Source organism: Vipera berus (genome assembly GCF_964194415.1).
Source record: "Vipera berus genome assembly, chromosome: 1".
Lineage (NCBI taxonomy): Eukaryota > Metazoa > Chordata > Lepidosauria > Squamata > Viperidae > Vipera > Vipera berus.
Window position 1 is genome coordinate 168,873,240 of NC_138202.1, and position 15,285 is coordinate 168,888,524.

Here is a 15,285-nt window from a genome sequence, read left to right on the forward strand (position 1 = left end):
GTTCGAAAGCACATAAAAGTGCAAGTAGAATAATAGGGACCACTATGGTGGGAAGGTAACAGCGTTCCGTGCGCCTTTGGCATCTAGTCATGCTGGCCACATGACCACGGAAACGTCCTCAGACAAGCGCTGGCTCCTCGGCTTTGAAACGGAGATGAGCACTGGCCTCTAGAGTCGGAAACGACTAGCACGCATGTGCGGGGGAACCTTTACCTTTACCTTTATATAAATAACAGAAGTCTGAAAAAATAATGGTTTCCCTCAATTAATGTGAGTTTATGTGAAGTGAAAAATTCATAATGGGAATGTTCTTACAGCCTGGTTTCGAATCCAGAATTTGTGCCCAACAGTAATGTTTCTGTGAAACTTATCCTATTGTTTTCCTAGATTATATACTGATTTTTGTTTTTAGTTGAAGGTTCCTACTTACTCTCATCTGCTTTTTAAAATACATGGTTTAGATTGATGTCAATTATCAAACTTTATAATGAATACAGCCATCTCTATTTCATTCTTACCTTTGTAGGGTCCACTGGGTCCCCCAGGTCAAAGTGGAAGCCCAGGACCTGCAGGTGCTAGAGTAAGTATCTTCTGTATCTTCTTAATGCATGCTTAAATTATGACTAGCTGTTTAAAGAAATATGATGCCACTTTATAGTAATGCTTTACAACACATGAATGACACAGATATTTGATTTCTGATATCATTTAGGGGCCTCCTGGACCAAGTGGCCCACCTGGCAAAGATGGGAGAGTTGGTTATGTAGGCCCCATTGGCCCTCCAGGTCCTCGTGGGAACAGAGGCGAAAGTGGACAATCGGTAAGATAAACCAAGTTTCCACTCTAAAGTTTCCACCTTGGATTCCAAGAAGGAAGATGTCCATGCATTGACATGATAGGAATGTCAGGCTGTGCTTCAAAGGATCTGCATAAAAATGCTTCAATAAAATCAAATTTGCTACAGTCTATCTGGCATGTATAAGATGCATACTTAGCACATTCCCGCATCTAAAGATAGTCCTTAACTGGTCACTTAGATCATTTAGTGAGTGATCTAAGTGACCAGTCTGTTAATTATATACAGCCCAGATTCAAAGTCCAATGGTTGAGCCCACTTCATGATCCTGTGACCAATTGATTTCAAGGACTTGGCAACACAGCCATGTTTACAGTCATTTGCAGCACCCCATAGTCATGGGTTTGCAGTTTACAATGATTTGATCAAAACCCAGCACTTTCAGTTTTCAGCAAATAGCGAGCCATGATTTTAATGAGCATACCATTCACTTAAAAAATCCCTGCAAAAAAGTCATAAAATCGAGTCAGTCACAGTCATAGTGACCTGTTTTATCACTGCCATCACAGCAGACTCTGTTATGGTTTTACGTCAAAGACAACCTGTATTGAAAAATGGCAACTTTTTGCCAATAAGATTTTGATCTAAATATTTTTTGTAAAATATAGGCAAAGCCAAGTTACCAACATATAAGTGTTAGAATATCCAGACATTTCTCTTCTTTGTGCAAATTCCAGTAGTCACTGAAGTACATAGGTCCAGTTAACACTGAAAGGAATAGATCTCTCTTTATTAGGCTACATTGTACTTGATTCAGACTCATCATTCACCTTGTCTTCAAGTTTGAATAGCAATATATTGTTGATTAACTCACCTTGCTTGTAAATAGAATGGCTATTATTATCCTAAATGTTAGTCATTTCCACTGGAGAAGACAGAGCAAATTACATACCTGCATATATGGGGTCTAGTATATATTAGGTTTTGGAGAAAAATAAATAAATGTGTGTATAACATTTGAACATTGTTTCTCTTAATGCATCCCTATGGATGGAGATTTGATGGGCAATTTTACTTGTTGTATTTGAAAGGGTCCACCCGGTCACAGTGGGCCTCCTGGGCCTCCTGGTCAACCTGGAGCACCTGGTCCATGCTGCAATGGTGGTCCTGGTGGTAATGGTGACTCAAAAGGATTCGGCTACTATGGAGATCAGGCCTCTGCGGACAAAATTGACATGGGTGAGGTTTTAGCTTCACTGAAATCAGTCAACAGCCAGATCGAAAACATCATTAGCCCTGATGGTTCTCGAAAGAATCCTGCTCGTAACTGCAGAGATCTGAAGTTCTGCCATCCTGAACTTCCAAGTGGTATGTTCCATTCCTTTCTTATCTATCTTAGCAAGCAATATGGGATCCTCAAGAAATAGGATTCTTTCTGTTCTTTTTTCTAGTAATACAGATATATGATTTGCTGTATAAAGTCATGTGTTCTTTAACTATTCACAAAAATATGATAAAACTCTTCTGTCTACCAAAAGGAAATGTTGAATATTTCTGGGAAATTTAAAAAAAAAGAAATTGGGAGTTACCATTTACCTAATTTGTACTTTAAAATGCTAAAGAAATGTGTTTATGCAGATAGCTTTAAAATAACAGGCAAAGAGTGGAGTATATATTAGAGAGAATTGCCTTTTTCCCAAAATGCCAACCATTTAAGTGGAGTCTATCATCATCAAGCTGAGCTAAATAATGTTTTTTATTGGCTTGCTTACTTGCTTGCTTCACTTTCCTTTTTGTAGGAGAGTATTGGATCGATCCTAACCAAGGTTGCAAACTGGATGCCATCAAAGTATTCTGCAACATGGAGACGGGGGAAACGTGCCTCAGTGCCAATCCCTCAAGTGTTCCAAAGAAGAACTGGTGGACAATTCCAGGTCCTGAAAAGAAGCACTATTGGTTTGGAGAGTCTATGAATGGAGGTTTCCAGGTAAACACTGCATTGTTTGATACTTGATGAAAGTGTTCATAGTTCTCAAACTCTGAGCAAGAAGCAAAACTGAATGAAAGACCTGTATCAAACAGCCACCAATCCTTTTGTGTTTTCACCACAGTTCAGCTATGGAGATCCAGATCTTCCAGAAGAAGTTTCAGATGTTCAGCTGGCATTCCTCAGAATCCTTTCAAGCCGAGCCTCTCAAAACATCACCTACCATTGCAAAAACAGCATTGCCTATATGGATGAAGCCAGTGGGAATGTGAAGAGAGCACTCAAATTCATGAGTTCTACTGATAGTGAAATCAAGGCAGAAGGAAACAACAAATTCACATATACAGTTCTGGAAGATGGCTGTACTGTAAGTAAACAAAATGCCCCCAAATACAAAGATTTTTTTTAAAAAAAGAGAGAGAGAGAGAGAGAGAGAGAGACAGACAGACAGACAGACAGACAGACAGACAGACAGACAGACAGACAGAGGTATTCAGTACTTTTGGTCATTACAGAAAGTCGAATATGTATACTTAACATACAAAACAATTCTAAAAAATAGAATTTTCAAATGACCTTAACTTCATATCTTCACTATGGTTTTGTTGATCTGAATGCCCGAAACTACATTTATGTGCTGTTTATGAGTTTTCCATTCTGCCACATATGTCAAGAGGATGCAAGGTTAGTTAGAAATATATGATGGCTACAGATGACACATGTATTTGGTTCCCACCGAAATCAGTGGGAACAATACATTTCCATGACTCATTTTGATCACTTATCTTTACCTGGATGTAATCTGTCAGAAGTATAAAACTTTTTTCCTGAAATTCTTTAGAGGAGGAAAAATTGAAGTATCAGAACTAGAACAGCAAAGTAATATTTTAATATAGCACCTGCAAGACGCAGCTGAAAGCGATTTACTAGGTTTCTCAGAAGTTCTGAAATCAGGGCATGCACAAGAGCAAGTATGACGGCTCTACCTGAGTATATTTTAACATAGCTGTTGCTTTTTTACATTTCACAGAAACATACTGACGAATGGGGTAAAACCGTCTTTGAATACAGAACACGCAAGACAATGAGGTTGCCGATAATAGATATTGCACCTTTCGACATTGGCGCTCCCAATCAAGAATTTGGTGTGGACGTTGGCCCAGTTTGCTTCTTATAAATCATGAGTAATGCTCATTCTGAACCCTAGAAAGCAAATTCACACTCCATCTTTGCTCTTGTTTTAACTTTGGCAACTATTAGAGTCAAATCAACAGTACCCCAGTTATTTATTTGCAAAAATTCTGGAAAGAGGGGGGAGAAAAAAAACAAGATAAATTCACATAAAGGGTTACCATTTTCTTATTTTCCTCTCACACAGAATACAACAAAAATGTCTTTTGCTCTTTTTCCTTTCACCAAACTCCCATGTTCAACAACACTCTCATGGTGCTACATTGCAACTTCAACACTCAGTAACTCAAAACTAATTTTAGTTGAATGCTTGTCCCAACCAAGCACTGACGGATTCCAGCATCCAAGTTTACCTTCCATTATAAGATGCAGTTCATAAAGCTAGAGAGAATTCCCTGTTTCAACTACCTCAACATGGACAGAAACCGGGATGAGTTTGATGATTCCCATCAAGAAAGCAGAAAGAAAAATATGTTGGGACCAAGGAATACATTTGGTCTTTTTTCTTTGTTAGTTCGTTCCTGTGCCAGATTGAGCTGAACAGAGTATAGTCCATCAGAAGAAAAGAATGCCCTAATACCAACAGACTTGTGTTATTTTATTTCTGGACTGCATTGCATGTTTTAAGGGTGCTCCAATACTTTCCTGTCATTGCTGGTCAAGACCACTAAAATTAGGGAAGTGTTTAAAAGATAAATATGATGGTGCTAGTTATGTATGTTTTAAATCTGCAAGCCAGGTTTTATTGACTTGCTTTGAAACACCGAAACTTGACAACAGTCATAAATGTCTCTTGTTGGATGTCATACGGTTGGTAGGCCATTTCTGAACGGGCTTTTCTTCCTTCACTCTGTAAAAGTCAATAAAGATGCAGAATCATGAGCTTCTCTTGTCACATTCACACATGTATAGTGTTGAAGGTTAACCATCTTTGTAAGCTTTTATACGGTTGTTGGTCTTTTCTTTACAGAGACACATAATAAAATATTGTAATAAAAATTTGTGGTGTCTTTTATGTGTTGTATTATTCTTCTGGAAGTTTCATAGATGATCTTTAATCTAATTTGTTCACTGAGGAAAAAAATGCAGGGCTTTCCCAGCTGAAGAGCCATCTGATTCGGCTCTTTTTCAATTCCGTTGAGCTGAGGAGTTCCAGGAATGGGTTAATTTTTCTTCTCATCCACATTGCCAGGCAGACCAAGTAACTTTGTTGTAAATAATTAGGCAATTATAGATATGGAGAGGTTCTGCCCATAGCTACACACAAGAAACCTGCCTTGTAATATAGATAGAATAGATTACAAGGGTAAAGTGGTGTTTCAGCAGAATCTTATTAAAAAGGCTTTTCTTGATTTTATTCTAAGTTGTATGTCAGGGACAAGATTCAAGATGTAGATATAGATAGATATTTACGAGAAGTTAATATCCCTGTTCTTACACAAGAGCAAAGGGAAGGCATGAATCAATTGATAAGTGATGAAGAAATTATTTTAGCAATTAAGCAATTAAAGGTGGGTAAAGCACCAGGAACAGATGGTTTGACTGCCATCTATTATAAAGATTTACAGTTAGAAATGGTGGAACCTTTAAGAGAACTGTTTAGGACAATTCAATTGGGAGGAGAAGTGCCTCCATTGTGGAAAACAGCCTTTATATCGTTGATTCCGAAGGAAGATCAAGATATTACCCAAGCCAAAAATTATAGGCCAATATCGCTTTTAAACACTGATTATAAGATATTTGCAAAAATTTTAGCAAATAGATTAATGAAGGTAATGCAGCAAATGATTCATAGTGACCAAACTGGATTTATAAGTGGTAGACAAATGAAGAATAATGTGAGACATATTGTAGACTTATTGGAATTTTTGGATAGAAATAACCAGGTTTCTGCAGCGCTGATCTTTTGGATGCTGAAAAAGCCTTTGATCAATTGGACTGGCAATTTTTATTTAAGGCATTGGAGAAAATGGAGTTTGGGGATAATTTTTTACAACCTATTAGGGCAATATATCAGAAGCAAACAGCTCAAATAATAGTTAATGGTAGTTTGACAGAAACATGTAATATTGCAAAGGGTACAAGACAGGGGTGTCCGTTGTCACCTTTGCTGTTTGTTTTAACATTGAAAATATTATTGATTAAAATATGAGATTCAAATAAAATTAAGGGAATTAAAATAAGAGATCAAGATTATAGATTGAGAGTGTTTGCAGATGACTTGGTTATTACAGTAAGTTAACCGACTTACTCAGTTTTAGAATTGATGGAGATAATAACGTCATATGGTAAAGTTTCTGGATTTAAGATAAATACGCAAGAAACCTGCCTTGTATAGATCAGTCTCAGGTTCAAATCCCAGGCCTCTCCTTCCTATCTTTTCCAGGCAATGGGTTTTGTCCTCTCTTTTTTCAGCCTTGAAACTCTATCCCATGTTGATTTGATGGCTTTTTCTGTCAGGAGAATCAGGGGCTTTCAGCCCATCAACTTCATCCCTTACATACTGTAAAGCTGCTCCACAGGCTTCCTTCATTTCACTTGGTATAGCTATATTATGGAGACTTTAAAAAATCTAAGTGACTATTAAATATGGCAGAAAAGACACACATGGTCATCAAGATTTTTCCAGTCCAAATTCGACAACCTTGTTTCTTATAATGTTCAATCTGTTTCTCCCATTGCTCTCCCTATTTTGCCATCTCCTGCTCATCGTCCCATCTAAAAACTCAAACAAACCACATCCATGCTGTCTGTTTTTCTTATTCTCTTTCAACCTTGTTCTGTTCCTCCCTTTCTCACTCTCAGCACAGCTTGATAAAGCAAAACATAAAATTATAACTATAAAATGGCTATAGGATTAACCATTTCCACCATCTATAAAAAATGGAACCATGCAAAATCAGGTCCAGGTCTTTAGAGGAAGAATGGAAAACGAGGAACAGCCAGCCATATTTAATAATATTACTCCTTTGATGGCACTACTTCCTCTATTTTGCCAGTGTGATAAGGAGTTACCAAAACCTCATTTTACTTTTTGGTTTTAAAAGAGAAGTGGTTTATTTATCTATTTTTACTTTTATAATATCAGTTAGCTGTATTAACATAGTTTCAAAATACAAATACATGGGGGGGGGGAATGAAGAAACAGAGAAAATACAAAAAAAAATCTACTCCCTTGTAAATAAAAAGTCAGGTACTGTACATGTGAAAATGTATCATATACCACACCAGATTATAATCTATTGTTATTAAGGTAACTTAGAAAATTCAATCAAATTTGCCACAATTGTGCTTCCTAAGCTCATTTTTCTTTTTTTTGCTGAAAATCAGGGCGTATGCCTGACTGAGTTTCCATTTCACATCACTTTTCATTTAGAACTGTATCTCATGAAGATAGATCATGCAGGTTATAAACATAGCTGATCTGAAAATGCTTCCCAGTTTTGCTCTCCAATTCATGCGCTGTGAAGTTCCTTCAGGTCATTTAAACATTTTTGTCAGAAGCCATGAACAAGGATGGAAGTACCATTATAATCATGTTCTTCACTCTTGCCCAGAAGAAATTATCCTCCTTACTCTAGGATTATTGCTGAACCCAACATACATGAGATCAATGTCATTTTGCCCTTCCTCTGTATTTCTATAGTTACAAAAGGATTATTAGAAACCACAAGAGAATAAAGCGCCTCTTTCATGAAAACTTGGAGTTCCCCTTTCAAAGCAAATTATATTTGCAAAGTATTTCTGAGTTAGTCTTATTTTATACTTCAACCCATTTAAAACTTTTCGGTAATGGAGAATTCCTTTGACTCCTAGAAGTTTAGGTCTGCAAAACATAAACTATCAAACATCTAACATGCAATCAGAATGAACAATAGTTTCACTTCCTTTCATAATCCATTGAATTTTATAAACAGGGTTTACATCCATTCTTAGACTGCAATATTATTCTATACAGGTCTAGTGCCGTGTATAGAATATAATGGAAATTTACATAAATTTAATTTAGTGGGCATATGACTTTTCCATCGTTGCATTAAAAATATCCTTATTGAACAGACAGGTTCTATTATAATTGCTCCCTATGTTTCTTTTTCTTTTTTTTTTATTGAAAAGTTTTAAAGTACATTTTATCTTTAACAATCCCCCCTCCCCCCACCCCTACCTACCCCTCCCTGCCCCTCCCCCCCATTTCCCCCTTCCCCCCCGACTTCCCAGAGCTAAGTACAAGGTATAAAAACAAAAAACAATCATAAACATCCATATGCTACCAACAATAAATTCTTAAATCTATCACTCTCTAGCTCATATAAAATAACTACAAGCAATATTAATATTACATATAAAAAGAAAGAAAAAAGAAAAAAGAAAGGAAGACTTATTCAAATGCTAAATGAAACTTTTTAGTCCCATATTTGTTCTGGATATAATCAATCCATTTTTTCCACTCCATAATATAACGTTCTTGCGAATGATCTTTCAAATAAGCCGAGATCTTTGCCATTTCCGCCAGGTCAGAAACCTTTAGAGTCCATTCTTCTATAGTCGGCAGTTCCTCCTTCTTCCAATATTGACCTATTAAAAGTCTTGCTGCTGTAATTAAATTCAACATCAACTTAGTGTCCACAACAGTAGCATCTGTAATTATACCCAACAAAAACAATTGCGGACAAAACTTTATCCTTTGCTTGAAGATCTTCTGCATATTCCACGAAATTTTTATCCCAAAAGCCTTAACCTTTTTGCAGGTCCACCATATGTGAAAATACGTTGCATCTTCGCCACCACACCTCCAGCATTTTGGCTGATAGTTCGGATACATACTTGCAAGCTTTTTAGGATCCAAATGCCATCTATAAAACATTTTATAAAAGTTCTCTCTTAGGTTTTGAGCTTGTGTAAATTTTATGTTCCTCACCCAAATCTTTTCCCACGTGTCCATTGTAATAACTTCTTGGATATTCTGGGCCCATTTTATCATACAATCTTTAACAAGTTCTGTTTCTGAGTCAATTTCTATCAATGCAAGATATATCCGTTTGATATGTGCTGGACCCTGATTTCTAATTTGCTTTATCAAATTTTCGTCAGTCATTGCAAAACCAATTTTCTGATCTTCTTTCCACCTGGCCCGTAACTGAGTATATTGAAACCAAGTTTGAACAATCTTCTCATCTCGCAAGAGGTTGTACGGCTTTAAACACCAGACACTTCTTTCCAAGCTTAAAATCTCCTTATACGTAGTCACATCATGTTTGAAACCAACATTTATGTTTTCTATTGCGTGTTTTGGAATTGCCCACAACGGCATCTTGTAATCTAACTTATGTCTATACTTCTTCCAAACTCTCAACAATGCCTGTCTTAAAATATGCACTTTAAACACATTATCAACCTTCTTATCATACAACAAATATGCATGCCAGCCAAATAACAAGTCATGGCCCTCAAGATTTAATAATCTCTCTTGTGTCAAATTAATCCAGTCACTTATTCCTGATAACGCAGCAGCTTCATAATATAATTTAAGATTAGGCATTTTGAGACCACCTCTTTCACGAGTATCCTGCATAATCTTAAGTTTAACTCGTGGCCTTTTCCCTGCCCAAACAAATTTATTGATACCCCGTTGCCATTCTTCCAAATTAGAATCTTTTTAAAGAACCGGTATCATTTGAAATAAAAATAGAAATTTAGGCAGGACATTCATTTTCACTGCTGCAATTCTTCCCAGCAAAGACAATTGCAATTTTTCCCAGCTCTCCATTTCTTTTTGAATTTTTCCCCATAATTTTTCATAGTTATTTTTATATAACTTTGTATTAGAGGGTGACAAAAACACCCCCAAATATTTGACCCTTTTAGCAATCTCAAATCCAGTTAATCCTTCTAAAAGGGCCTTTTGCGATACTGTCATATTTTTGGCCAGAATTTTAGTTTTTTGTGCATTAACTTTAAATCCAGAAACCTTCCCATATTGCATTATTATCTCCATCAGGTCCACAACAGAGTTTTCCGGCTGGGTCACCGTAACAACCAGATCATCTGCGAACGCTCTCAGTCTATAATCCTGATCTCTAATTTGTATACCCTTATTTCTTTCCGAATTCCATATTTTTACCAATAATATCTCCAATGTTAACACAAATAATAAAGGTGATAACGGACACCCTTGCCTTGTGCCCTTCTCAATATTACATGCTTCAGTCAAACTATTGTTAACTATTATTCGGGCAGTTTATTTTTGATATAATGACCTAATTGGTTGCAAAAATTTATCCCCAAAATTCATCTTATCTAAAACTTTCATCAAAAATTGCCAATTCAATTGATCAAAAGCTTTTTCAGCATCTAGAAAAATTAGCGCCGCAGGGATCTGGTTGTTCCTTTCCAAAAACTCTATCACATCAACTATATGCCTCACATTATTTTTCATTTGCCTACCACTAATAAACCCAGTTTGATCCCCATGAATCACCTGTTGCAGAACCCTCATCAATCTGTTAGCTAACACCTTAGCAAATATCTTGTAATCTGTATTTAAAAGTGATATCGGTCTATAATTTTTTACTTGAGTAGCATCTTGATCTTCCTTCGGAATCAAAGAGATAAAAGCAGTTCTCCAAGACGGAGGCACCTTTCCCCCTCTCTGAATTGTCTGGAACAGTTCCTGTAACGGCTTTATCAACTCCAATTGTAAATTTTTGTAGTAAGCCGCAGTCAAACCATCCGTGCCTGGTGCTTTATCCACCTTCAATTCCTTAATTGCTATAAGAATTTCTTCTTCTGTTATCAATTGATTAATCTCCTCCTTCTGTGCTTGCGTAAGAACCGGGATGCTAGCATTCTCCAAATATACATCAATGTCTTTTTCATTAATCTTCTCCTTAGCATATAATTTAGAATAAAAATACACAAAAGCTTCCTTAATAAGATCCTGTTGAAGCACAACCTTTCCCCTATATTCAATTTTATCTATATTAGAAGCCCTTTGCTTTTTCCTTAGTCTATAAGCTAGCCATCTACCTGGCTTATTAGCATTGCAAAAAGTATTATGCCTAGCAAACCGTAGATTGGTTGCCACTTGATCCGCCATCAACTTATCAAATTGTCCTCTTAATAGATTAATAACCTCCTTAGTCTTCACATCCAATGGATTCTTGATTAGGGCCTTTTCTTTTTCCCTAATTTCATTCTCCAATTCTTTCCTTCTAACTTCCAAAGTACGTCTGCATTTATTATTCATATATATCAACACCCCTCTCATGTAGGCCTTGTGGGCATATGACTTTTCCATCGTTGCATTAAAAATATCCTTATTGAACAGACAGGTTCTATTATAATTGCTCCCTATGTTTCTTGAGATGGTATTTAATCACATCACTGTTAAAGGACCCTTATTTTTTAAAAAAATTAAAAAGATACAATACAAATTTGGCCAGTTGCAGCAACTTTAAATAGGAATCTTCTTCCAAATTGCCAGCATAAGAAACCTTATGAAGGCCACCCTGAAATATGCCAGTTATTGCATAGCATTGATTGAGCTCACAAAACCATGAAAATTCATTGCTTTGAATCACAGCTGGGTATTGATGAGGCATGGTACTTTAAGAATATCACCTAAATAAACATTTCAAAAGAGCTCCCATTAGTTCTGTAACTATAAGATGCTGAAGAACTTGGTATCTCCCATGTGTTTGAAGTATGGGAGGGACCATTTTTGGGGCCCATTTTCACTAGTAATTTCAGCTCTAGCTTTAGAGATGTTCAAATGCTTTATCAAATGCAGGCCTTACCGTATATGTATATGTATATGTATATGTATATGTATATGTATATGTATATGATGTATATGTATATGTATATGTATATGTATATGTATATGTATATGTATATGTATATGTATATGTATATGTATATGTATATGTATTGCCCCTTTAGTAAGACTGTAAATAGGGTAGGATGGTCCTCCTCTGAATAGTTTAACTTCTTTTTTATATATAGATATTTTATTAAGTTTTTATACTTACAAATCTTTACTGGTTAATAAACAACGTGTTGTCTGGGTCCACATATTTGACATTAATAGTAATACAACTTCCATTTTTACTCTCTGCTCTGTTCTTCTAGCCATTTATAAAAATTATCCCATGTTTGAAAATAGTCTGTATCTTCTTTCCCTTGCATTTTCGATGTAAGCCTATCCATTTCCACACAATCCAAGATTTTCCTAATTATGTCTTCTTCCGATGGTGTGTCTTCATTTTTCCAATACTATGCAAATGTAATTCTCGCTGCTGTTAATACATGTAATATTGAATATATACATTTTTTGTCATAGTTCTCTGTGCCTTTTTAATATAAAAATTCTCTGTGAAATCTCCATTTACAATCACTTTAGTGGCCGGTTGTCTATGATAAATTGTTTTGATTATATTTATAAAGTTTTCTCCAAAATTCATATAGTTTAATTGTTGTACCATAAATTGCCAGTTAACATTATCAAAAGCTTTCTGTGCATCTAAGAAAATTAATGCCATTTGTTTCCCTGGATGTATTTCTTAATATTCCAAAGTATCTAAAAACATTCTTAGGTTGTTCTTTATTTGTCTCTTTGGTAAAAATCCATTTTGGTCTGGATGTATAAATTCAATCAAAAATCTCTTCTGTCTTTCTACTATTATTGAAGCAAAAATGTTATAATCCACATTTAATAGAGATATTGGTCTGTAATTCTTTATCTGAGTCAAATCTGAATCTTCTTTTGGTATTAAAGTAATATTGACTTCTGTCCATTTATTTGGTAGTTTGGCCTCTACTAATACTCCATTACATACTTCTTGCATTAATGGGCTTAGTATATCTTGTAGGCTTTTATAAAATTCTGTGGCTAGCCCATTTAGACCTGGTGCCTTACCATTTTTTTGTCTTTTTATAGCTTCTGTCAGCTCCATCATTGTTATTTTTCCGTTTAACATATTTTTAAAATTCTCTGGAGTTTTTGGTAAGTTAGCATTTTCTATATATTGCCTTATTTTTTTCCTGAGTAATTTCTTCTATATCATAAAGTGTTTCATAAAATTCTTTATTTATTTTTATTGTATCATTTTGGCATTGTAAATTGCCTCTCACGTCTTGCAGTTTGTTTATCTGTATTTTCTCTCTTTTTTTAGTTTATAAGCTAACCATCTACCTGGCTTATTAGCATTTTCAAACAAGTTTTGTTTTGCTCTTTTAATTTGTTGGGCCATTTTTTCAGCTTCTAATTTAACTTCTATAAAGGTTGGAGCAACATGCCAAATTTCACAAGTAATCATTGTTTATGGGATTAAGCTGAATTGCCATAAGGGAAGAGTCTGAAGCAAGAGTTTCATCAATGTATCATCAACATGCTGTCCTTCATGTGCAAACTAAGCTGCAGCCATTTTTAATGTGGGTTGCACATTTGAGAGAGGAAAAAAAAAAAGAACTGACAGAGGAATTTAATTCAGCAGATCATTGACTGGTTTTGACATTAAGTCCTCACTATCCCCTTTCTAAATCCAAAGCTAGGTGGCCCTAGCAAATTCTTTAATGAATGCTGAACTTGAAAAGCTGCCACTAACATCTCAAAATTCCATAGGCCTACAATTGCCATCTTTGCTACATCAAGCCTTGGGTCCACATTTGCTCACAATTGTTAACATTTCAAGGTTATAAACCAGTACATCAAACAAGTGAACTTTAAGAAAACATGGAGTATTTGGAGGAATCAAGAGTTTGTTGACTAGTCTACAGGGAATCTGATCTTTGCTGGAATTATTCTCCTTTTTGCACTGATAAAAAATGGTAGGAAAAATTAGCACATGGGGCTTAGATGAATCAACCAGAGTATCACTTCTACCTGATGAGGGTCACCCATGTTTATTTCTTTGACCTCCAGCTGAAGCACCTGTGTTGTTTATGCCCAAATGAATGAATGAATGAACCTTTATTATCAAAGTACATGTGTACAGTGAGATTGGCTAGGGAAGAGAATCTTGAATCAAAGAAGTTCCATTTTCTTTTCTGAAAGTTCCTCTGCTTTTTTTTTTTTTTTTGCTTTACATCTCACCTTTCATTCAGAAGCTCCAGGTAGTATCACTAGTGTTCCCTCATCTCATTTTTTTCCTCCATCCAACCCTCAAAAAACCCAAAACTGTGATGCAGGTTAAGCTGACAAGGGTGACTTTTCCATGGTTTCTGTGGCTGACCATGGACTGGAATTTAGGTCTCTCTGCTTCTAAACCAATGCTGTAACCCGTAGACCACACTGATCTCATCACAGGTGCTTGTATCATAACCATATCTTAATTCTTTATCCCATGTTCCATCTGAGAATAGGTATGTGTAATGTAGTGGGTCCGACTCAAGGACGAGACGCCAGCCAGAGTACGTGTTCAGCTCTTTATTGCGGGGGGTAGCGTACTGAGGAACAAGGGTTACCTGGCCTCCTTAAATACCTAGCCAGGTAGGCGTCCAGCCAATGGGGTTGGCCCTAGATTTCCCACCGAACTGGGGTTCCCGCCAAAACCGTCCAGGCCAACGCCCCCTAGTGGCTGTTGCCATGCAGATACCTGCACTGGATACATAACACCCCTCCCCCCTTAGAGAAGAACCACATGACAAATGTAGAACCAACATTACAACTATATACATAACTATGAACAATGTGTACTGATACATATGCAGCTGTTGGGTGGTCATTTGCACACATAGTCCGCTAAGTATGCCGGTGCCCTATGGGGCCTGGTGGACCGTCTGGGTGTGGCTTGGCCCTGGACTTGGACAGTGGGCTCATGATGCCTTTGTTCTGGGTTGAGCAGGGTTGGTTGCAGGAGGCCATCCTCCTCTATCTCTGGTTCCGAGTCGTTTTCGGTTGGACTGACCTCCCCTGGGGCGTGGCTGTCCTGTTGGCCGTGGGTGGTGTACTCAGGGACCCTTCCTCTGAGCTGGTCAATATGTCGCCTTATGTGTCGATCCCCCTCCACCCCCACGATGTAGGAGAGAGGCCCAGTTTTCTCAACCACAGTCCCCGGAATCCATGGATGCCCTGCCCCGTAGTTCCTTGCCCAAATCAGGTCCCCCATGTTGAGAACCATGTGTGATGATGCTGCTGATGAGGGCCTATCCGTCTCTGCTGCCACTCGGTTGGGGTGCAAACGGTCAAGCTTGGTGATGAGGCGCCATCCCCATCGTAGTTCTGCTAGGCTCTTTCTGGTGGCAACGCATGGTGTAGTGTGTTGGGCAAGCAGAAATTTCGCCAGTCTGTGGTGCCAGTCCCCGCTAATGA

At 37.0% G+C, this 15,285-nt stretch overlaps 1 protein-coding gene across 2 annotated transcripts in view; it reads left to right on the forward strand.

Annotated features, from left to right (window-relative positions):
- The window catches only part of COL3A1 (collagen type III alpha 1 chain), a 78,015-nt gene extending 73,066 nt beyond the window's left edge, over nt 1-4,949 (forward strand). For both annotated transcript variants that reach the window (XM_081323596.1, XM_081323597.1), the window contains 6 exons: nt 527-580; nt 713-820; nt 1,888-2,164; nt 2,596-2,783; nt 2,908-3,150; nt 3,814-4,949. In XM_081323596.1, coding sequence (XP_081179722.1) covers nt 527-580; nt 713-820; nt 1,888-2,164; nt 2,596-2,783; nt 2,908-3,150; nt 3,814-3,960 — 1,017 coding nt within the window. In that variant the 3' untranslated portion in view covers nt 3,961-4,949. The remainder of the gene's footprint in view (nt 1-526; nt 581-712; nt 821-1,887; nt 2,165-2,595; nt 2,784-2,907; nt 3,151-3,813) is intronic.
- Nucleotides 4,950-15,285: the final 10,336 nt, after the last annotated feature.